General features: G+C 46.5%; 1 protein-coding gene across 1 annotated transcript in view; it reads left to right on the top strand.

The window, feature by feature from the left end:
• Nucleotides 1-22,087, top strand: part of MACF1 (microtubule-actin crosslinking factor 1) — a 223,459-nt gene that overhangs the window by 171,570 nt on the left and 29,802 nt on the right. Inside the window, exons 54-68 of the mRNA XM_025198710.1 lie at nt 1,549-1,710; nt 1,931-2,101; nt 3,143-3,309; nt 4,762-4,921; nt 5,390-5,716; nt 6,258-6,342; nt 7,341-7,582; nt 11,247-11,453; nt 13,071-13,190; nt 15,748-15,855; nt 16,264-16,482; nt 17,179-17,382; nt 18,243-18,251; nt 19,343-19,574; nt 20,778-21,004. Of these exons, the coding sequence (XP_025054495.1) occupies nt 1,549-1,710; nt 1,931-2,101; nt 3,143-3,309; nt 4,762-4,921; nt 5,390-5,716; nt 6,258-6,342; nt 7,341-7,582; nt 11,247-11,453; nt 13,071-13,190; nt 15,748-15,855; nt 16,264-16,482; nt 17,179-17,382; nt 18,243-18,251; nt 19,343-19,574; nt 20,778-21,004 (2,640 nt within the window). The remainder of the gene's footprint in view (nt 1-1,548; nt 1,711-1,930; nt 2,102-3,142; nt 3,310-4,761; nt 4,922-5,389; nt 5,717-6,257; nt 6,343-7,340; nt 7,583-11,246; nt 11,454-13,070; nt 13,191-15,747; nt 15,856-16,263; nt 16,483-17,178; nt 17,383-18,242; nt 18,252-19,342; nt 19,575-20,777; nt 21,005-22,087) is intronic.

The following is a 22,087-nucleotide window of genomic DNA, read 5'->3' as shown; positions in this document are numbered from 1 at the left end:
ATGTGTTCAGCTGCCTTTAGGCAGGCAGCTCCATATATAAGCAGTAATGGGAGAAGTGTTTGGGGAATCAGCGATTTCATGTCACCGTCACTTCTTATAACGGGAGAATAATTCTGCACCAGCACACAGCCCTGGACGCTCTCCCAGTGCGCTCTTTAGGTTAACATCCTGGCACAGGCCCATTCTGCAGCTAAGTTGCTGAAGTTCAGCACAGAAGAATACATCTTTTTTTGAAAATGAAGCAAAGAGAAGTGAGGCAAGCTGACTTTTATCCCTTCGGAGATAAAGCAGCTGTCTGGTGCCCAGAAGCCTTCTCAAACCTTAATCCATGCTTTGCTTCTGGAAAGGTTTCTTTCTTTCTTTTTTTTTAAGGTTTGCATTGTGTATTTGAAATGAACTGTTTAAACACTGTCGACTTCCACATCCTCAGATACTGTCTTTTTTTTTTTTAAGAAGATAGTTGAATAAGAGTGAAGGCGGCTGTCTCCATTCTCCTCCTTCAGCCTTCCAGACGCTGTGATGGAGGAGAGCAAATAATCCTTTCCAATTTTGCTTCATCAGTTTGACCTGTGAGCTGTGTTCGCTGGCAGCCCGAGGCCCCACTATAAACAAAATCTGCATCTATTTCCCATTTTTGGAGCGCGTTCTTTGTCACGCTGCAACAGAGCTGGTTCTGCCTCCTGCTTTTTTTGCTCAAGAGTTTGCTTTTCACGTGCCTCTGTTTTCTGCCTGCTGTGGCCTTGGTTTGCTGGCCTATCTCGCTGAGGCCAAAGGCTTGCTGTTGTGGTGGAAAGGAAATGAATGCAGGTGGCTACAGTCTGGCTTGTCATCAAGTAATTACAGCAGATTTGAAGGTTTGATAAGGGCACTTATCTCCCTCACGAAAACAGGATTTTCCCAGCTCTCTCTGCTCACAATAGCAAGGTTGCTTCATTCCCCCAAATTCTTGTTGTTTTAAATGTTTCCTCCATATGGCTTCCAGATTAGCCTTGTGCCAAATATGTGGTAAGATCTTAGATAAATGACTAACCCATTAATCGTCCATTGCCTTTGTCTTGTTGCCTTTGTCTTTAGAAATGCAGCTAGTTTCCCAGCGGCTTAAATTTCAATCATTAACAAAACCTCATGCCCATCGTGTCCCGGTTCAGCCGCATCACTTGGAGTCGCTTTGATGCCTGCTGTTAAACATTTGACCAGCTCTTGGGTGTTAATCACAATTGGCTACCTTTAAACTTTTGGGAGTTGTGACTTTTCTGTCCTTGGAACCCATGCTTTGAAAATGGGATTGAACAGCTTGAGATGCAAAACACTGGGTGGCCAGTGACACCCACAGACAGGGGAGTACTCATTGCATGCAATCTAAGAACCTAACATCCTTGAATCATGTAAGTGCAGCATAGGAAACAAATGGGGAAGGCTGGCTCTGGAGAGATGGCTGGAAACGGTAGCCTAAACTTTATCTTTTAAAGTATGGAGCTGTGCTGAGTAAGGACATAGACGATGAGCAAGTCTGCTTATAAATATGCCTACTTCCCCTTCCTTGTCCAGCTGTTTCAGAAGGAGCAAGTGGATCCCCTTCAGCTAAAATTGCAGCAAGTGAATGGAGTTGGTCAGGGCCTCATCCAGAGCGCAGGGAAAAACTGTGATGTGCAGGGATTGGAACATGACATGGAGGAGATCAACACCCGCTGGAACACTCTCAACAAAAAGGTAGGCATTGCAGGCGAGGGGGATCCCGACGGAGGGTGTAGCGTGATGTTATCGTAGGTTTGCTGCAACATCGACGAGTGGTTTGAGCAGAACCAAAAGAGGTCTAAAGAGCCGTTGAAACATAGAAGAGTCACTAGCAATGGGGAATTGGTGTCTTCTGTTTCCTGGTGGAAGCTGCGAGCGCTGCGCTTCTAACGATGTGCATGTTTGTACCGTGTAGGTGGCACAGAGAATTGCACAGCTGCAAGAAGCCCTGTTGCATTGTGGGAAATTCCAAGATGCCTTGGAGCCTTTGCTGAGCTGGCTGGCAGACACCGAGGACCTCATCTCCAATCAGAAACCTCCATCTGCAGAGTACAAAGTGGTGAAAGCCCAGATCCAGGAGCAAAAGGTAAGCAAGACAGACATGGCAAGCTCCATAGAGGATCTGGGTGCACGGGACCTGGAGGCAAGATGTACAGTGGGAGCGCAGAGTGGTGCTAGGGACAGAACACATCCAGAAATCACTGGGATTCATTGTAGATGAGAAAACATAGCTGTGCCATCACATTGCTAGTGCACAGCCACCAATCTGCAGCTGCAGCTTACCTGCATGCTAGTATTATACTGCATCGTTCCTGGTCTTGTTATCCATTGCTGCTATTTTAACAGTCCAATTGAAAGTGTTGTATATACCGTACGTAATGAATGTGTGTTGTGTTATACAATATGTTTTATATTAATATACAACATACATTTATTAATACGTGACATGGAGCTGGCTCTGGCGTTCCAGTGGCATTGTATTAACACGCTGGCTTCCTTCTTGGTTTGGTTTTTATTTTCCTTCACTTATAGCAAACTTGTTTTTCTGCATGCCGATAGCTACTGTGTTATGTCAGGTTCAAGGAAGTTTTTCTGTGTATAGTTGCCTGTGTTGGAGTGTGAACAAAATAAATATATATAGATAAGAAGGCTAGCCAAACACAAATAGGTCCTTTAAAAGTAACAAGCACAGGTTACGAATCAGTGTTGTTAATACTTCAGTGAAAAGTTTGCATGTGTCAACAGTGGTAAAATAAAATAAAAAGTTTGAAAATATTTATAGCAACCCTGTGATCAGCAACACTGTTTTGCACATGAGTTTTTTAGAATGGGAGATTGGAGAGAACATTATCACTTAACCTGCACAGCTGGGGTGAATCCAGGCAGGATCTCAAGTTTCTCTGTTAAACAAAAGCATTTCAGAGCATTTTTTTGGTCCTTGTCTCTGGAAAGAAGAAAACCTCACTGTTGACTCGCTGGGCTTGGTTTGGTTTCAGCCCAGTGCTTATTAATGGTTTTCAGACACAATTCAAGGTTTGATGTCTCCAGAGGCAAAAGCGGCTCTTCTGACTCGATTTAGTAACTTGGTGACTTTTTCCTCTCCTTTGTTTTACCGTTTATGCAAAAGCTGCTCCAGCGGCTGCTCGATGATCGCAAGGCCACTGTGGAGATGATTCAGGCAGAGGGTGGGAGGATAGCGCAGTCAGCCGAGCCTGCAGACAGGGAGAAGATTGTTTGCCAGCTGGAGAGTCTTGAAAATCGATGGGCAGGATTGCTCAGCAAGGCAGCAGCCAGGTAAGTCAGGAGAGTGGGAAGGGCTGGTTTCATTTCCCCCCAGCTTTGCAAGGGGCGACGTTCCTTTGTGCCTGCTCAGATGTTCCCAGCAGGAAAGCACGTGATGTCCTTTGCCCCCACGTATATTTTTTTTCCCCTGAATTAACCTAACAGCTTTCTGCTGCAATCCAGTCCCTATGCACGGGATTTTTAAGGTTCAGGACAGATGTGGGGCACTATTTCTGAGACGCCTCTGATGCTGCTGGAATCTCTTTATTCATTGTAAGCCATTGTTAATAGGCAGTGTAAGCCAGAGTCAATCTCAGTGATCTGCTTCATCTTTGTATTAGGTAGTGTAATACAACTTCTTTCGCAGCCTACAAGGATCTCAGATTAGTTTACAGAGCTCAACTTTTTGCACAGGGTAGGGGCCGCTTTATGAATAAAAGGATACATTTTATCATTTATTATTTACACTGCAGCCCATGATAATGAATCCTTGTAAGCTGCTTTCTGAGTGGTGGAAGCTGTGGTGCGTGTGTTTTTGAACTGTTTTTAGTATGCATTAATGAACCAGCTGATGTAGCTGATGTTCAAAATATTTTCTGCTAACATAGCTCTTCAGATTTGCAGCTGTGTTAATCCACTGGTCAGTCTTGTGGGCCATTTTGTAATCATGGGGAACGCAACATTTAGAAAGTCCAGTGAGATTCCTTTACTGAAATATCCTGGAAGCAGTGATCAGAAAAACATGAGATACCAAATGTGTTTTGGGAGGGTGAAGCAGATGGCATAGTTTATAATGCTGTGGAAATGCTTAGACGAGATTAATTCCCTTCACAGGGTGTGTGTTATTTTTATTCCTTGGAGTTTGACTTTCTGCTTCAACCACAGTGTATATTTACACCTTTCTGCTGCCTGAATCTCATTTACAAGATGCACATGGCTGCATAATGTAATATAATGAGGTGCAGGGCTGTCCATAAGGGCCAAATCCACTTACTGATATTTGCAATTCTGGCGGGGGTAAGGGGGCTGCAGGCTTCAGAGCTGTCAGTCTGACGCCTTGCACCAAACTGCCTTTAAAAGCTTGACATTTGGATTTTAGCAGTCACTTTGGGGGTCTCTGTGTGATGATGCCATTAATGATAGAACAGCAGTATAATGGCAGTCTTTTTCTTGACTTCAATGGAAGTTGGACTGGACCCTAAAGCAACATCTGGGGAAGGAGGCTTCGTCTGCAGTTTGTTGGAATGTGGTGTGTGTTTGCATTTCCAGTTTGCCTGACAAGGTGTTACACCTGGTACTGAACAGAGGTACTTCTGTTCCCCTTTCCAGTGCTTTGTTTCAGGGTATTTGCACTCTGCCCCCTGTTTCCATTGCAGTGCATTAAAAGTTTCCTGACGCAGCATGCTATTTACAGTGACATTAAGTTGCTCCGTCCTCAGCTGTTCTGTTATTGTCTTGACGTAGGCAAAAACAACTGGAAGATATCTTGGTTCTGGCTAAGCAATTCCATGAAACCACGGAGCCTATTTCAGACTGGCTGTCTGTGACCGAGAAGAAACTGGCCAACTCTGAGCCCATTGGTACTCAGACGGCCAAAATCCAGCAGCAGATCACTCGTCACAAGGTAGGAAATGGCTCCCATGCCACGTGCACGGTAGTGTTGCGTGCAGTCGTTTGCCGAGATGTGCTCGGGCGGCTGTATCCGCCGTCGTTAGACTTACGTGAATGAGATGACCGAGGACGTGCACAAAGCAGTCTTCAGAGCAGTGGGAAAAATTGCCACGTGACTTCAGAAATCAAGCGGGGAATCATGACGTAGGAGGCCCACTGTTTGCTTCTGGCCATAATATAACATATGTAAGGGTTACACCTTTCACCACTGGCTCTCCGTAGACAAATGTTGTGTATTGTTGTAAACCTGGTATTTGATGCATGTCATGCCTGTCCCCAGGAGGAGTTTATCTTTATTTTGTTCATTAATTACATTTGTTGTGTTTTCATTTTTTTCAGTTTTTATTTCCATGTTTCAACCCTTTTGTTTCTGTTGTCCGTTTTTCTTTGTTTGTTTGCCTTCGTCATCCTGGATTTTCAGGCGCTAGAGGAAGAAATAGAGAGTCGTGCCCCTGAGGTGAAGCAGGCAGTCAGCGTTGGGCAGTCCCTCTCGTCCCTGAGTTGCCTAGCTGAGCGCGGCGTGCTGGCAGAGAAGCTAGACACGCTTCGGGCCCGGTACAGTGAGATTGAGGATCGGTGCTGCCGGAAGGCAGCCTTGCTCGATCAGGCCCTGTGTAACGCTAGGCTCTTTGGGGAGGATGAGGTGGAAGTGCTCAACTGGCTTGCCGAGGTAGAGGACAAGCTCAGCTTGGTCTTCGTAAAGGATTACAAACAGGAAGTCCTGCAGAAGCAGCATGCTGACCAGCTGGTATTGCCATTTTCCATTCTTTCACCTTGATTGCTTTATTTTATTCTATGTTGACTGTTTTGATCCATTTTTTGAGTTTTCTCGACTTTAATTTTAACCAGCACTAGGACAGGTTTATGTTTCTCCCCCCTCCTTGTCTGCCTCTCAAGATTTAGAGAAAGTAAGCTAAGGTTGGACAGCACTTGATGACCCTTGAGGTCCCTTCCAGCCTTAAACTCATGGGAGGGTTCATACATCAGAACCAAAGGGCACTCAAAAGAATTATTCCCTGGTGGTCCGTAGTCTGAATGGTTCAACTGCTTTGCAAGCCGCTCCCTCACCGAACAAGGTTGGCCACCATTTCCCTTGAAAATTTCCAGCCCTTTTCTCTTAGAGTAAAGGGAGGAAGGTGAGGCAACAAATCCCAGGCCAGTCCATGTAACCCCTGCAAGCTGAAGAGAAAGGTCACACTTTCTCTGGGATCGGTGTCCTCTCTCCAACATGCAGTGCTGAAAGGCCTCTCCGTCAAGGTGGGTAACTGCTGTCGGCTCTTTCCATTCAGGCTCTGAATGAAGAGATTGTGAACAGAAAGAAGAATGTGGACCAAGCCATTAAAAACGGGCAAGCGCTTCTGAAACAAACAACAGGTAATCCGAAAAAGGGACTAGATTCTGGACCCTCCTCAGACCCCCCTGCCCCGGGCAAGTCTCAGAGTCACCACTTCCTCGGTCAAGCTTCTGGTTTAGAAACCTGGCTGCTGTCAGCTGCAATAATTTGTTCAGAGGAGGCTGTTTATCCTTGAATCTAATTTCCTCTTGGACTCTTGAGAAGCTGCAGGAGTCGTTTCACATCTAGCTTGGTGGCTGATGTGCCTCATGCATTCTTCCTGCTTGGTGGACCCTGAATGCCAAGGTCTCCAGCATGCTGCACTGGCTGTAGAGCAGAAGTCTCCAAAGGCCTCTACAAGGCATTTGCTGGCCGTCTGCATGGAGCTGGCATGTAATATAGGGTAGACGCTTTTGTTTTCTAGTTTCCAGCTGCTAAATCACATGGAAAGCAGCTAAAAATATGCTAAGGACTTCCTTAATATTACTTTCCCATGTAAGCAGTTGCTGCCGTTGCCACGTGGGTGTGATTTGTTTATGAGGGGGAGGCGAGGTGATACAAGGCAAGCTGTTGAGATGAAGTCTATGCTGTGAACAAATGTGAGGACCTCTGCCTTAGACAAATCTTTATTACCAAAAAAAAAAAAGACCAGCACAGTTATTTGGTTTCCCCTCCTCTCATACAGGAGGAGAGTCATGTCTCTCTCTTGGTTCTGGAGAGACATGACTCTCTCTTTCTTTCATTAGTCAAGAACTTAGCAATGTTTGCTTTAGACTTTATTGCAAGTCCAAATGAAACAAGACTTTGCTCCTGGCTTCATTTCCATTGTGGGAACAAGCGAGGTGTTTCTGGTTGGCAGGAAAATATCAACAGCAGGAGCAGCTTTTTGCCTGTAAAAATAACTTCTTGCTTGCACTGATCTGGAATAAAAAATTAGCCTCTAAAAGTACCTGTTTAAAATAGCAGAACAACAAGTTGCTTAAAAAGAAAGCCCAGAGCTTTAGACATGCAGAACTGACTGTGCGTCTCCATCTTACAGGGGAAGAGGTGCTGCTAATACAGGAGAAGCTGGACGGCATCAAGACTCGTTACTCGGATATCACAGCCACTAGCTCTAAGGCGCTCCGGACGTTGGAGCAGGCACGGCAACTGGCCACCAAATTCCAGTCTACGCACGAGGAGCTGACAAGCTGGATGAGCGAGGTGGAGGAGGAGCTGTTGTCCAGTGGAGGGCAGTCGCCTGCTGGAGAGCAGATCCCCCAGTTCCAGCAAAGGCAAAAGGTGAGAGCTTTTTAAAATCAGCAGCCAAAGACAGGGGTGAGTGGTTCTTTGGAAGGAAAGGCACTGGGGGTGGGGCAGCTGCATATTGCATTGAGAAAACTTGTGAATGAGATGGAGAGGATATCATGTAGAATGAGACAGTTTGCTCATTGAGTACAATGATAGGGGGGTTGTGGAAGGGAAAAGTGTCAGTGCTTTGCTTTGGGAAACAACTGAGGGAAGCGGTGATTTTTCTGCATATAGATTGCTGAATCGCAGACATCTCAAAGCTCATGTAAAGACCAATTAATGCATAAACAAAAGCAGAAAATATGCTGCCTGTCACTGTCTCCTTTCTACCACCTTCTTCCCATCAAAACCTTCCAGACCATGCAGTAAGCACTTCTTAAGGTCATCTTCCTTCCCCATCACTCTGTTGCTCCCTTCTTTGAAGCCTTCTTACAGACTCCCCAGGCACTGGTACACATGCTCTGGGGGTGGAGGGGGCGGCGTTTTAATTACAGCGGCTTCAAGAGCTGCTCTAATTAAAGCGCTGCCGTGTCCTGTGTATTAGTGTACCTGCGCTTAAAAATGGCAGCGGGGGTGCTTGAACAAAAGCTTGTTCGACAAGCTTTAGTTCAAGCGGCCCTACTGCCATTTTTAAGCATGGGGAGACTGATACATGAGACACAGGAGGCTGCTGGAGTGCAATTGCCACGGTCCAGCAAACTCGATTAATTGAGTCTGCTCTGAAGTGCTGAAATTCCAGCGTGTCAGAGCAGCCTCCGTGCTCGTGTATAGGTGTCCTCCAATTCCCACCCCATCAAATTCAAATGACTATTCTTCATCTTCAAGGCCCTTCCTAACTGCCTCTCCCCAACTCCTCAGCCCTTGGCTCTTCGCACATTCCCAAAGCACGTCAGTTTGGAAATACCCATTTGCCATTTCCTCTGAACTTCCTTCCATCCTGCCTCATACGGATGGAGTCCTCTCCCTCTGCCAGGCCGTGGTGCAGGTATTGAAGGATATGTGCTATGCAGGAAACAATGGGTGAAGAGGAAAGAAGGGGTTGTGATAGCATTATATGTTAATGATCTGAATAGATTGCAGAGAAATAAGGGAAAGCCTGGATAATGCAGAAAATGTCCGAGTCATAATTCCTTTTAGGCAGTGCTGGTAAGAGGTTCTCCTGGGGTAGCACTGGGTGTCTGTTAATGACCCCAAGATCACATTTAGGTATGGGTAGAGGTCATTAGAGAGAGAGATGTCCAGTAATGTTGTCGTTTTGAGAGACTTTCACTTCCCAGGTACACATTGCAGAACAAATGCTCCTAATAACAGTATAACCCACTTCATCCAACAGTCGCTAAATCAGTGAGAGGTGATGCCATCTTAAACTTGAGTTTAAGCAGTGGCAACATTATAGAAGCACCAGTTATGGGAACTAGCCTTGGACCAAGCGATTACAAGTTGACTTAAATTAAATGAAAGGATTAACACAAGACAGTCTGTAACCAAGGCTCACAATCCTCAAACAGTAGACTTGGCTAAAGCCAGCAAGTGAGTTGTTGCAGTCACCTGGATTAAGAAGTTTTAGGGGATTGAATGTAGAGGAGCCTTGGGCCTACTTCAAATCAATCCAAGTTGCAATAACTATCTGCAACACATTTCCCCCGCTTTTTTTTAAACACTTTAGGGCAGAGCTGCTGACTTGACTGGACAAATACCCACCTGAAAAGGGTGTGAGCAGAGCACCTAGTTAAAAAGGATTGATCAGCAAAGAAAGCTATGTCAGAGAATTCAGAAGGTGCAGGGCTGCTGCTGCTGCTGCTAACGATGGTTGTGATGAACATGAGGGTAAATGCAGTGTGGCGAATGAGTGAGGTTATGGAAATGGATATTGCCACATTCAAGGTGGAAGCAAAACTGAAAGGACTTGGTGTACTCAAGTCAGGGGGACTGGATAATCTTCACCCCAGACATCCAAAAAAAAAAAAATTGGCAGATGCAACTGTAGCTTTGGCAACGAGTATTTTTAATGAATTAAGCAAATTTGGAATGACACAGAGTGATGGGGGAATAGCAAACGTTACCTGTCTTTAAGGGTGATCCCGGCACCTGTTAGTACAACCTCAATAGCACGCGTTGCTTAGAACAAATGTTAAAGGAAAGAGTAATTGAAGACATGGAGGGGAGAGGAAAACAGGATAAAAGGCAGCATGGGTTTACAAAAGGTAAATCGTGCCAGGCTAACCTGATATATTAGCAAATAGAACTAATTTTCTAGAGGTAAGGGGTTGATCTACTTTATCTGGTCTTCAGTAAAACAGGCGCTGTGTTCCCTGATGGGAAATTATCCGTTCAGGTAGAGAAGATGACAGGTAGTACAAGAACCGTGCAGTGCAGAAGGAGCTGGCTAGAAGGGAGGTGTGACGGTGGGTAGTGCTAGAAGGGGAAGTGTCAGGCTAGGGGGACGCTGCTAATGCAGTTCCTCAAGGTCATTCCTGGGATCGATCTTATGTAATATTTTCCTTGTCTCAGAAAGTAGGAGTATACTTGTGAAACTTGCTGATGGCACATTGTCAATAGAGACAGAAGTTGACAGCAAGAGCTCAATGATCTCATGGACTGGAGTAACAGGAATAGGATGAAGTCTTATAGCCTGACGTGCGAGGCCATGTAGAAATAGCAAGAAGAGCAGTCAGGGAAGAGAAAGACCTGGGTGTAGAAGCCACTGATTGATTCACCGTGTGTTGCCACATCGGCTTTGAGAAAGGGAAATACGATCAGTCACGGGTTTCCAGATAGAGCTAGGGAATCATTAATGCTGTTCCACAAGGCTGGGGGGGAGCTGCAATGCTCCATGCAGCTTTGGTCACTCATATTCAAGCAAAATGGATTCAAACGGGAATAGGTGTGAAGAACACTGCCAGGATGATCACGGGAAAGGGGAGCTGATCTTCTGTGAGAAAAGTAAAAGAGCTTGGCTTCTTTAGTCTGTGAAGCCTGTGGGGGAGATGTGACTGCTATCTACAGATGTGCCGGGGGAATGGAAGGGGGTGGGGTGGAGAGGAAGAAAAAAATAACTGTTGGTTAAAAGAGAAGGCTGGCACAAGAGCAGATGGGAACAAGATGGTCCTGAATACATTTAGGCTGAAAGGTAAGTGGTTCTGGCACAGCCTCCCAACAGGAGAGGTAGGGCAACTTCGTGTGACTCATTTTCAGATGGATCTTGACGGGCTTAAATAACACGGTTGCCAGCGAGAGCAGAGCGCTGGACTTGGTGGCCCAGGAGATTCCCATCCTCCAGGCCCTCTCCATCTTCATTCTTGCCTGGTTCCTGAGGGCTGGGTATGGACACATGAGCTTAGCCACCATTAGTGATTTATAAAGGAGGAAGAGAGTCTGGTCTAAAGGTTTGGAGGCATCCAGCTGGTCACACAACCGTTTGAATGTAACTGTTGTATGGCTGCCCTTGTCCTTCTTCCTGCGGGGCCCTGGACCCTCTTGCCATGTAACGGCATTGCTCACGCTCTGGTGAATAGATCCGTTGCAAGTCTTACAGCATCGGAGAGATTGAAGGGAACTTGGCCTCAGAACTGTTGCAGAGGTAGCGGCCTTTTCTGTGCAGTAGGTGAAAGTAGACTGCACAGTACTCGGTATGCTCTGTCTGTGTGGGTTTCAGGAGCTCAAGAAGGAGGTCATGGAGCGCAGGCTGGTGCTCGACACCGTGAACGAAGTGAGCCGTGCCTTGCTGGAGCTGGTGCCCTGGCGAGCCCGCGAAGGGCTGGATAAACTCGTGTCTGATACCAACGAGCGGTACAAGCTGGTCAGTGACACCATCAAGCAGCGAGTGGAAGAAATCGATGCTGCTATACAAAGGTCTCAGCAGGTAATGCTCTAAAGCCAGCTTCCTCCTTGGGTAACACGCTGGGGAGAGGGGGTCTCCAGAAAGGCAGCTGACTCACCACCACTTCGGCCCAAGCAGTATGACTACAGCCTGAGGAATGAGCGCTGCAGGCTGGGGGAGCCAAAGCAGAACGTAAACCCATGCTGAGAAATGAGCTGTCTTGGGAATCTGCGGGCTGGAACTGTGGACAGAATTGAGCTGGTTTCTCACCAGTCCAGCTTTGGGCTGTTTTGATGAGCCAACCCGGCGCCTTTTCGAGTTGTGTATGAATCTAGTGCTGCAGCTCTCGCGCAGACTGTCCAAAAGAGGTGACTTCCAGGCTCAGAAATTTAAATCTTCCGTTCTGCTATCATGTGGACGTACCCAGAATATGAATCTTGTTAAGTCCTGTTTTCTGTGGCTTGGACAGTGCAGTGATGACTGTGCTCCATGCCAGGGGCTCTGAGCCCAAGCAGAACGCACCCAGAAAAATGGCCATGTAAAAGAGGGGTTTCTCTCCCTGTGGAGAGAGAGAGAGAGAGAGAGAGCTTTCAAGGCGTGGGTGGCTTGCTTTATTATATTCTGCAGTGCTATGTGGTCGGTGCAGTGCTGCTCTGTGCTTCAAAACCTGCTAAAGCAGCAGTACCCTGTTCCAGCCAGAGTCGCTCTTCAATGGCTGCCTGCGGTTAGTCCAATACTTATGGATTATGTTTGCAAAGTTTAGAAAGTGCACTGAAATCTCAGTGAGTATTTGAACATTTAACCTTTTCCACAGTTGGCCTGTCTATTATGAATCACATGTATAAAACCTAGGGCTATTTTCTGTAATCTCATGCAAGGAGGGGTGCTGCCTCTTAAAATCTCTCGTACTGGGAGGAAAATGTAGTTTGTCACTGCAGTTTCACTGCGTGAAAGAGTCTGGTCTCTGCTGCAGTCTGCACAAAGCCAGAAGCAGATGGTTGTCAAAAGGAGCAGCCTCCTTTTCGGACATTTATCACTGTCAGATGAGGGGGCATCTCTCCGTGGAGATGTTCCCACAGTATTGCTGAACAATTATTGACCACTTAAAGTAAAGCAGCGGTTGTTTCTGCTTGGCATGAAAAAAAACAGGCTGAACAAACCTAAATCCATTGGGTAACTTCCTCCCCAGTCAAATGTACCTGTGAGTGTTGGCATTAAGGTCCTGTTTTTCCCTGCCTCTCTTGCCTGTATGTGGCATCTGCAGCTCAGTGCCCAGCCGTGTCCTTGCTCTGCGCGGTGTCAGACCTGCTGTTATGTGTGCATGTTGCTGCGTGTTTCCCCGGTGTTCTTGATGAACCCACACTGCTTTTATTTGGGACCTCGGTGTCTTGTGGACACTTTTGCTGAGTGCATACTGTGCTGCCCTGGAGAACTGAGCGTATGGGCACTTAGAGGCAGCTGTGTTACAGCCATGCGTGAGTACCATGTGTGCAGTGGTGCCACGCTTCCCTGAGAGGCGAGATGCCCTGCAAGACCGCTGTCCCTGCTGTAGCAGATGTATGTCGCGGTGTCGTGTTTGCTGGTGTGCCTGTATCGATGCTGTCCTCGCTGTGTGCTCCGCTAACTTGTTGCGCTCCGTCTCCTCTCCCTGTCTGCTAGTATGAGCAAGCTGCTGATGCAGAATTAGCCTGGGTGACTGAGACCAAACGGAAATTGATGGCCCTTGGTCCAATTCGTCTGGAGCAAGACCAAACCACAGCCCAGCTGCAGGTCCAAAAGGTACGTGCACGGTGCATGCACTTCTTTGCCTTGTTACATGATGGAGTGGACAAAACCTTGCTAATTGTCCAGGGCAGTGAAGAGAAGAAAGTGCCTCATTGAAGCAGAGGTGCTGAGTCCAGTGGAACAACTAATTGGTGTGTCACAAAAAGCAGAAATGAATTCACTGGCTAGAGCCAGTGTTGGAAAGGAAGCATGGATAGTTTATTAGCTCAGCTTTAGCTGGGGAAGAATGCGTTTGCTTCCATAGAGCACGACAAAGTATGGGCCAGCTCATTGGCCTGGGTGATTTGGGGTATTGGAAGGTGAATCATTTGGGTGGAAGGGTGGAGACTTTTTTGGGTGGATTGTAACACGATCTTACTTTGAAGAGACATGGTAGTTTTACGCAGCTGGGTCTGGAAACACCAGAGAATAGCAAAACGCCCATCTCCTCTACAAGTGACAGACAAGAACCCGGCCAAGGTCTGGAACGGGCTCCCAAGGGAGGTGGTGCTCTCCCCTACCCTGGGGGTCTTCAAGAGGAGATTAGATAGGCATCTAGCTGGGGTCATCTAGACCCAGCCCTCTTTCCTGCCTATGCAGGGGGTCGGACTCGATGATCTGTTGAGGTCCCTTACAACCCTAACATCTATGAATCTATGAAAAAATGGTGATTTAGACAACTAAGCATCACCTATCTAGCAGATATACCTGAATTTTTGAGTACCACAGAATCATTCAAATAGGTTAAAAATTACCTGTGTTTCGACACAAGCAACTCCTCACATGGAGGACTCTACTGCTTTAACCGCAGGCCTGCCATGCATCCCACTTCTACAAGCTTCCAGTTGTTTAGACCTCTGTTTTTAGACGCCTTCGAATCTATAAGATTCTGCACATTTCCTTCACTGGCTTATTAACTTCTGTCTTTGTACAACCCTAATTTAAGGGGGATAAAACTCTGTGCAGATGTAATTATCTCTCTTTGCATTCCCTTTAGGGCATATAGACCATCTATGGTAATGCTAGCAAAACTTTCATCTACTCGCACGAATAAATGTGTGTTTGAGGTTCCCCCCTTTTTGCAGATTCTCTGTGGTAGCCCACAGGGAGCTACTTTTCATGAAATGGTGGTGTGCAGAGTCCAGATGGAGTTGCATTAATAGCAGTTATAGCTCCATTTAATGCCCAACCACTGCTTGTACATGCACTTACTTTTAGCACCATATTGCACCCCTGACCCCAGACTGCGGAGTGTTTAGCCATCTTATCGACTCCCTGTTAAGTGTCTAGTACTGAACATCGTGGTTAGAGCTCTGTGGTTTTTAATCTCCTTTTGGGAGACGAGCTTCATTTGGAAGCATCTAACATGGATGTAAAGATCTGGGTGTGAAGGTCACAAAAGATGGCAGATGTAATGTCGATAGGGAAATGCGGCATTTGGTTTAACATGTAGTTAACATTTGCTTTTCAATTCCCGTTCCTTTCAGTGGAGCATTCTAGTGGCTCTGGAGTCCCTCCTGACGTCCCCATTTGGGGCAAAGAGACATGGGAAATTGCCTCTTTAGGGAGTGATGACCACCTCATTGCAATGGAATGCATTGAGATTATAGAAGATTATAGAAAAAAAAATACACTTGCTAAATAAGTTAATAACAGCTCCCTCAGGCATGGCTTCAAATGAAAGGTTCTGGGGGCTTTATAATAATGGAAACATAAATTCTTATTGGATTTTGTGAATTAAAAAAAAAAATCATTGTTAAAATGGTGAGGGAATCAGCCAGCACATATGAAGGTAATTTGAGCTAGGCTTAGCTTCCAGCTCCTTGTGAGGATCTTGTTATAATCATATGACCCTTCGGGTATACATTTTATTTGCACTACTGCACCTTCTTCCACCTACAGTTTTGTCTCCAAGTACGTTGAAGTATTACATAAAATCCAGCCTGTAATACCCCCATGAAACAGATTGCAGATGGAAAACCTGAGACCTCCAATGGTTTGACTTACCTAAAGTCTCACAGCAAATTAGTGGAAGGATTAGAAGTGGGATCCATCCAATACTTTGTCTCTCCACCTTTTCTGTAAGGTGCATAGAAGTCAGTCGGTTTCTCCTGGCTCTGCCGTTGCCTCTGGGGTTTTAGGAAGGATGCTTTCTGGAAGGCTGTAGTGAGTTCCTGATGTACTGCATAAATGAGCATAAGGTGGACCCTGCTTTCTCTGAGTCCAACACAATCTCTCGTTTCAACCATTTTTTTGCCCTGCTTTTGAAAGAGAGGGCAAGTTAGCAAGGAGAATGCAACTCCAAAGCACAGTTGAGAAGGAAATGCGACTGTGTTACAAAGTTGGTTTTTCAGCGTGCCGTAGGACATCTGATCCAGTATTTGCAATCTGTCTCTCATCTGCGTGGTAGAAGTGGCCTCCAGTCGGTGAGGGGTCAGGCATCTGACTGCTTTGACAGAGCACCTGGTGTCCACTCCCCAGTACAGCCACCTTGGGAGAGCAAAGGGTTCAGTTGGAGATGAAGCTTATGGTTTATTCTGATTTTTCTTTTTGGAACATTTCCTTCCCACAGGCTTTTTCCATAGACATCATTCGGCACAAAGATTCGATGGATGAGCTGTTCAGCCAGCGAAACGAGATCTTTGGAACATGCGGGGAGGAACAGAAAGCAGTTCTACAGGTAAACCAGCGCCTCTGATGCACATGGGTATTGTGCAAAGGAGAAGGTTAGATCCTGCATTTCAAATAGATCTACTCCTGGCAAGTGATGCATTGAAGACGTGGCGTGGGAAGTGGACCATACAGTTCTTGCATCTGTTTCCTTGTTTCTTTTCCTTTTGGTTTTTAAATTCAACCCACCTGCAGTCATTCCAAACACTCCCACTTGAAATCTTTTTCCCATTTATTGGCTTTTTAATTGTGTTGCGACGTTTATAGGAAATTGCTTGTCGAATGATTTCTGATATCCAGTATCACCCAACTCCACCACAAGTGTCTTCTACCACTTCTGTTTGCTCCCATTAGCTGGCTTATTTTTTTTGCTCCTCTGTCCAGCACCAACTCTGTGTTCTTCTCCCATTCCATCTAGGAGAAAACAGAGTCTCTGGTGAAGCAGTATGAAGCTGTTAGCCAGCTCAACTCGGAGCGCTATGCCCGCTTAGAGCGGGCACAGGTCCTGGTCAACCAATTCTGGGAGACGTATGAAGAGCTGAATCCGTGGATTGAAGAGACGCAGGTGCTGATTGCCCAGTTGCCCCCTCCGGCTATTGATCACGAGCAGCTTAAGCAGCAGCAGGAGGATATGAGGGTAAGGAGGGAGGTTTTTCCCTTGCATCCTCTATACCTGGCAGAAAAGATTTAGCCAGGTGTGTAACAGGGAGGCCTCTGGCCAACGGAGCTAGGAGTGGCCAGTCAGTGCGTTTTGCAGATAAGCAGGTGATGGGCAGCTGATCAAGAGCTCTTTATTTTGGGGCTTTCTGGCTACCTAATACAACAGCAGCACTTACAGATCTAGTCCGTCTCAGGTATTTGTTTCCTCCTGCAGTAAGCAGTTTTTAATTGACACAGACATTTTCAGTGCAAACTCAGCAAAATTTCATTGTCTTTGTATTTTGCCTTCTGGCTTTAAGATGGCCACAGCAAGGCAGTGCGTGGGGAGGAGCAAGCATTCTGTCTGAAAGAGATGCACCTCCTTAGGGTCAGCCCCTCAGTGGTGTGGGAGCCAAGAACTGCCTGGTGGTGTGGGCCAAAGTGCAGAAATAACACCGGGGTATAGGAGAGTCCTCAAATGGCTGGACAGAACAAATTTCAAGTATGACCTCTGGCTGCGGTGGTGGGTGATACCTCGGAAATACCCCGGCACTGTGCACTTGAGACAGAGTTGTTCAGGATTTACCTGGAGTATCTGTAGCATGAATTTTCAGTCGAACGGACATTGTACAAAGTAACCATATCACGTGGATTCAGACTCAAACCACCCTATATCTGTGTTCCCATTCTTTAGCAACTGAGGGAGTCTATTGCCGAACATAAGCCTCATATTGACAAGCTGCTGAAAATTGGACCGCAGCTCAAGGAGCTCAACCCTGAGGAAGGTGAGATGGTGCAGGAGAAGTACACGACAGCAGAGGCCATGTACGCCAGAATCAAGGAGGAGGTGTGCCAGCGGGCTCTGGCATTAGATGAAGCTGTGTCCCAGTCCACTCAGGTACGTTGCTCCTTGCGCACAAAGCTTGCCCGGAGCTTGCCTTTGTGATGTTTATTGCTTCCCCGGCCCTGGGAAAGCAGGCCAGGAAGTTTAGTTTTGTCCTATTACCATGACGTAGCATCGTCTGTGCTCAGAGAAGGTGCTTGTCAGCAGGCCGGGGCATCCGTGGTGCTCTGCACAGTACTTGAGGTAGAGGTGAAGGCTTCTGTTGGTAGATTTTGCAAATGCTGTGCTGAAAGCGCTGGATCCTGAGGGGGTAAATAGGGTTGTAAATTTTTACAGCCTCAATAATGTTCCTCATTAAAAAGGCTTTTTTTTGCATGTGCCCAAACTGGAAGGGTCCAGAGAGACACTAAGAATTGCTGAGAGAGCTGAGGCTGTTTCCTAATAAGGAGGAAGCTTCTGTGCGTGTAATGAACAGCGACAAGATCCTTTATATGGGAGAGTTAATCATCATCCCTTGTAAATGGGCATCTCCTGAGGAGCAGTGAAGTGGAAAAAAGAGCAGTGTGAAGGGAAGGGCAGGGATCGTGCAAACTGGAGTTCAGCAAGGATCTAAAGATCTTCTCTTGCATGCCCCGGGGATTAGAGGTTGCAGCTGTGTTTCAATAACTACAGTGACTGTAGCACAGGTTTTATGTCGTGTCTGGGTTTTTTTTTAATATCTGTATTGTTTAGTCACTTCTTTGGGTTTGCACTTGTATTAACTCCGAGTTTTTCCCCTCCCCCCCACAATACACTTCACGTCTCATCTCTCACTCACATTGTGGAATGTGTTATCTCTGTGTTTTGCTGCCTGTTCCTGTCTTCCCCACATGGTCCCATTTCATTGTTGTGTTGACTGCGCCCCACCATTGCAGATTACGGAGGTAAGCCTCACCAAGTTAGCTGCTCATTTACATACTCATTTTTTGGCCTAGCGTCGTAATTTATTTTATACCCAGGTTTCTAGTGTACATTTCTATACAGCAGAATCTGCTGAGAACAACCTGTTGTGCTGAAATGACTTTCACGTTGAATTCTATCATTGCAATGCAGCCTGCAGCTTCACGTACAGTGAGCTTCTGCTTAGAACGAACATGTTCTGTACAAAGAGGATTTTACTGTAAAAGGGGTCTACGCTCACGCGTACAACTTGCTGCCCTAGCTGAGCTGGGTTGGTTGGCTCATGCTTATTGCGCTAAGCCGTTTTGCACCTAGAACCCCTTTTCTTCTTGTTGTTCCCTCTCTCATAATGACGAGCTGAGAAAATCACAGCGCCAGTCCCCTGGCCCATACAGCAAGTTAGAATACTAACTTCTCCTTATGCTCCTCCTTTCATTCTGACTTGCAGCTCTTTATCTGTAAAGCTAAAGTTAACAGGTGGCCAAGCCTCCTTCCTTTCCCATTAAGCCCAGGCATCTGCTTTTGCTTAGCTGAAGGCCTAGCACTTGTAGCACCCCATTGTTTTTCCCATTTGCATGCGCATACGCTTTCTACCGTCTTGCTGCAGTTGTGTCGGGATGGCTTCTAGGCTAGAATTGCACTGGGCTCTGGTCTGCACCAAACGCACGCACACACATTTCCACCTGCGTGTTTGCACGCGTATTGGATCTGGTGTGATTCGGTCCTGTTGCACATCTCCTAATTGAGGGGTGCCAGGTATGCTGGAATCGGGTGGTTTGCGGGATAACGACACATCGCTGCTGTGTTTGGTTCATGGCTTTGTTTGTCTATTCTGTACATTGATCTAGCTGCGATCTTGTCTAACTCGGCATATAGCTGCGAGTGACAAATAAAACCAGTGCCAGGAATCGAATTGGAAGCTGCAGGTGGAACTGGTATTACAGGGAGCGATATTTCTCTCTAACCAGATAGAACGCTGAGCGTAATGTTCAGGGCATGCTGTGCTTGGTGGGAATAATGCAGTCCTGCTTAATCAATCTTATCTGACCTGCCTAATGGACATGCCTCTCTCCAGTTCCATGATAAGATCGAGCCAATGCTGGAGACGCTGGAGAACCTCTCCTCTCGGCTGCGCGTGCCGCCGTTAATCCCTGCAGAAGTCGATAAAATCCGGGAGTGCATCAGCGACAACAAAAATGCCACAATGGAGCTGGAGAAGCTGCAGCCATCCTTTGAGGCACTGAAACGCCGTGGGGAGGAGCTGATTGCACGGTCGCAGGGAGCGGACAAGGACCTTGCAGCAAAAGGTATGGCTTAGGCATCTCAGGCATGTTTGGTTTTTGCATTTTTTTTCCCCATATGCCACATTTCCCCTGCGTACCACACCCCCTAAGTATGATGTGCATCTTGTTTTTGGCAAGGCAGAAGAAAAGATTTTTTGAGAGTTATGGCTACATAGAGCAGGGCTAGAGCCTGATATTCAGCTCACTCATCCTCCCAAGACTGTTCTCCATGGGTGGATCTGTGATTTTGAAAAGAGCTAAAAATCATTTGCAAGGCTGTGAAATAGGAGAAGAGAGACCAGTCGCAGCTAAAAGATAGCAAAATTGCCAGAAGAAAGGTTAGCCTGATCAGTGGAACATCAAGACCATTTGAAAGCGAGATGATCGTTAACACCTGAAGAATGAAGAACCATTACATCAATTGACTCCCTCAGCTGCCTGAATAGAAATGCCACTGCTGCTGTGGGCAGGAATCAAAGCAGAGTGCTTCTATTCCAGTCAGAAAATCATCTTCTCCATTTAAGACATGCACCCTAGTTTTGGGGAGCTGATTTTTGGGGAAAAGGTGCACATGCTATGCAATTAAATATAGTAGTTGTTATGGCAAGGGTGGTGTGTTTTATACCTGTAGGCTGCCCTGATTTATTTTGATTCCTAGGGGAATGGTATTGAGAGGAGCCTTTGGCTCAGGAATAGGTTCAAACCCAGCCCATTTCAATGGTAACCACAAGCTGTTCCTGTGTGACAGCTCTCAGTGGCCAGTGGGATGCAAGATGTTGATATCAGCTCCGTCCCTAATTCAAGGGGGCAAAATGTCCCCATCACAGAAACCCAACTGACAGTAATTGGCACCTTTGCTGGCAGTCTTGACAGCAAGCCCACAAGCTATCCGAGTGCAGAGATTTCATGCTAGAAGGAGAGAAGGCGGAGTTTGATTGGAGGGAGCGTACGGGCAAATTTGTCCTAAAGTTGCCTATGGTAGCGCTGTTCTGTGGCTATATAAAGATTTTGTTGCAGTATCTCGGCGTTTTTCATATCCTCTGGCTTCTTTGTGAATGAATATTCTGATAGTCTTGGCCATCTTGAACTCTTGTTCGAATGTTCTGTCAGATGTTTCTAGCTGTGAAGCATTTGTATGCAAATACTTTGGTTAGTAATCGGGTTTTCTTGCTCACAACAGGATTAGAATAAGGAGTCCTTACTCACTGTGGTTTGTTTTCCCCTCAGTAATCCAGGATAAATTGGATCAGATGGTGTTCTTCTGGGAAGACATCAAAGCTCGAGCAGAGGAACGTGAAATAAAGTTCCTTGATGTCTTGGAACTGGCAGAGAAGTTCTGGTATGACATGGCAGCCCTCCTGACAACCATCAAAGACACACAGGACATTGTGCACGACCTGGAGAGCCCAGGCATCGATCCATCCATCATCAAGCAGCAGGTGGAGGCAGCAGAGGTGAGGAGCACGGATATACATTTCCACGTGAGGCCTTCCTACCATGTGGGTTATGACCACACTGTGCTTGCAACCAGACATTGTTATGGCAGAGCTCTGTGGACCCTTGGCGTGGCTACAAACCCCATTACACAGAAATAATGGGAGAAACAGGATAAGAGCGGTGCAAGATTTCAGGGGTTTAGGTTGTAGCTGTGTTGGTCTAAGGATATAGGCAGACAAGGTTCCTTGGGTGAATTTGATATCTTTTATTAGACCAACCCAAATGGTTGGAGAATAGTTATTAAGCAAGCTTTCGGGTTCAAAAACCCTTCGTCAGGCTCAGGAAGCTGCAGCAGTCGGTGTGTGCTCTTCCTGCTTTTAACAAAAGAAAATACCCAATCCTGGAACAGGGCTAAAATCATTGGAAAACACTTCTCTGGTAAATAGTCAGAGCTGTACTTGACCCCTGCTCTCCATCATGGTTGAAACGATCTGGTCTCTGCTCCCTTCCTGGATTGGAGACACTGGAGAGCTGGCTAGAGCACGTGGCACATTTCCATTCTACTTAGGCTGAAGATGACTAAGGAACTGCATGAACCTGGAGAGGAGGGTTGCTGTTTAGTTATTTCAGATCACGCGATAGAAGCCATTTGGGCTGTCTGCATGCTTAACCCTAGTGTAACTTTTGGGATGGGAAGGGGGGATTATTGTTTGTGCTTTGTTTTCACCTACACCTTGTTCCCCCGTGTATATGTCCTTGTTGTTTCCATTCTGTAGCCATGCCTTTGGTTTAGGACTACTGGCTTTCTCTCAACTCAGTGGTTCTTAGTCTCTTTGGAGTTGAGGCACCCTCCACTCCTTTTGTGCACTGAGTGGCACCCAATTTCAGAAACTAATATTACAGTGCTTACTTCCTTGCAGAGGGGACCGGCACGGGGAATGGGGGACTGGCCGGTCAGGGTCAAGCTTGAACTTGTGCATATCTGTTTATCTCTTTGTACCTCACTGACTGCCTCTCGCTTCAGCACTTCCTTCAAAGGATCTTGGAGCTCTGTGGCACCCTGGTTGAGACTCACTGCTTTAAACCCATTTCATTCCTGC

The sequence above is a fragment of the Alligator sinensis genome, unplaced genomic scaffold, assembly GCF_000455745.1.
Source record: "Alligator sinensis unplaced genomic scaffold, ASM45574v1 scaffold337_1, whole genome shotgun sequence".
NCBI classification, from domain to species: domain Eukaryota; kingdom Metazoa; phylum Chordata; order Crocodylia; family Alligatoridae; genus Alligator; species Alligator sinensis.
The sequence above is the reverse complement of the archived record's forward strand: the minus strand, read 5'-3'. Positions and strand labels throughout refer to the sequence as shown.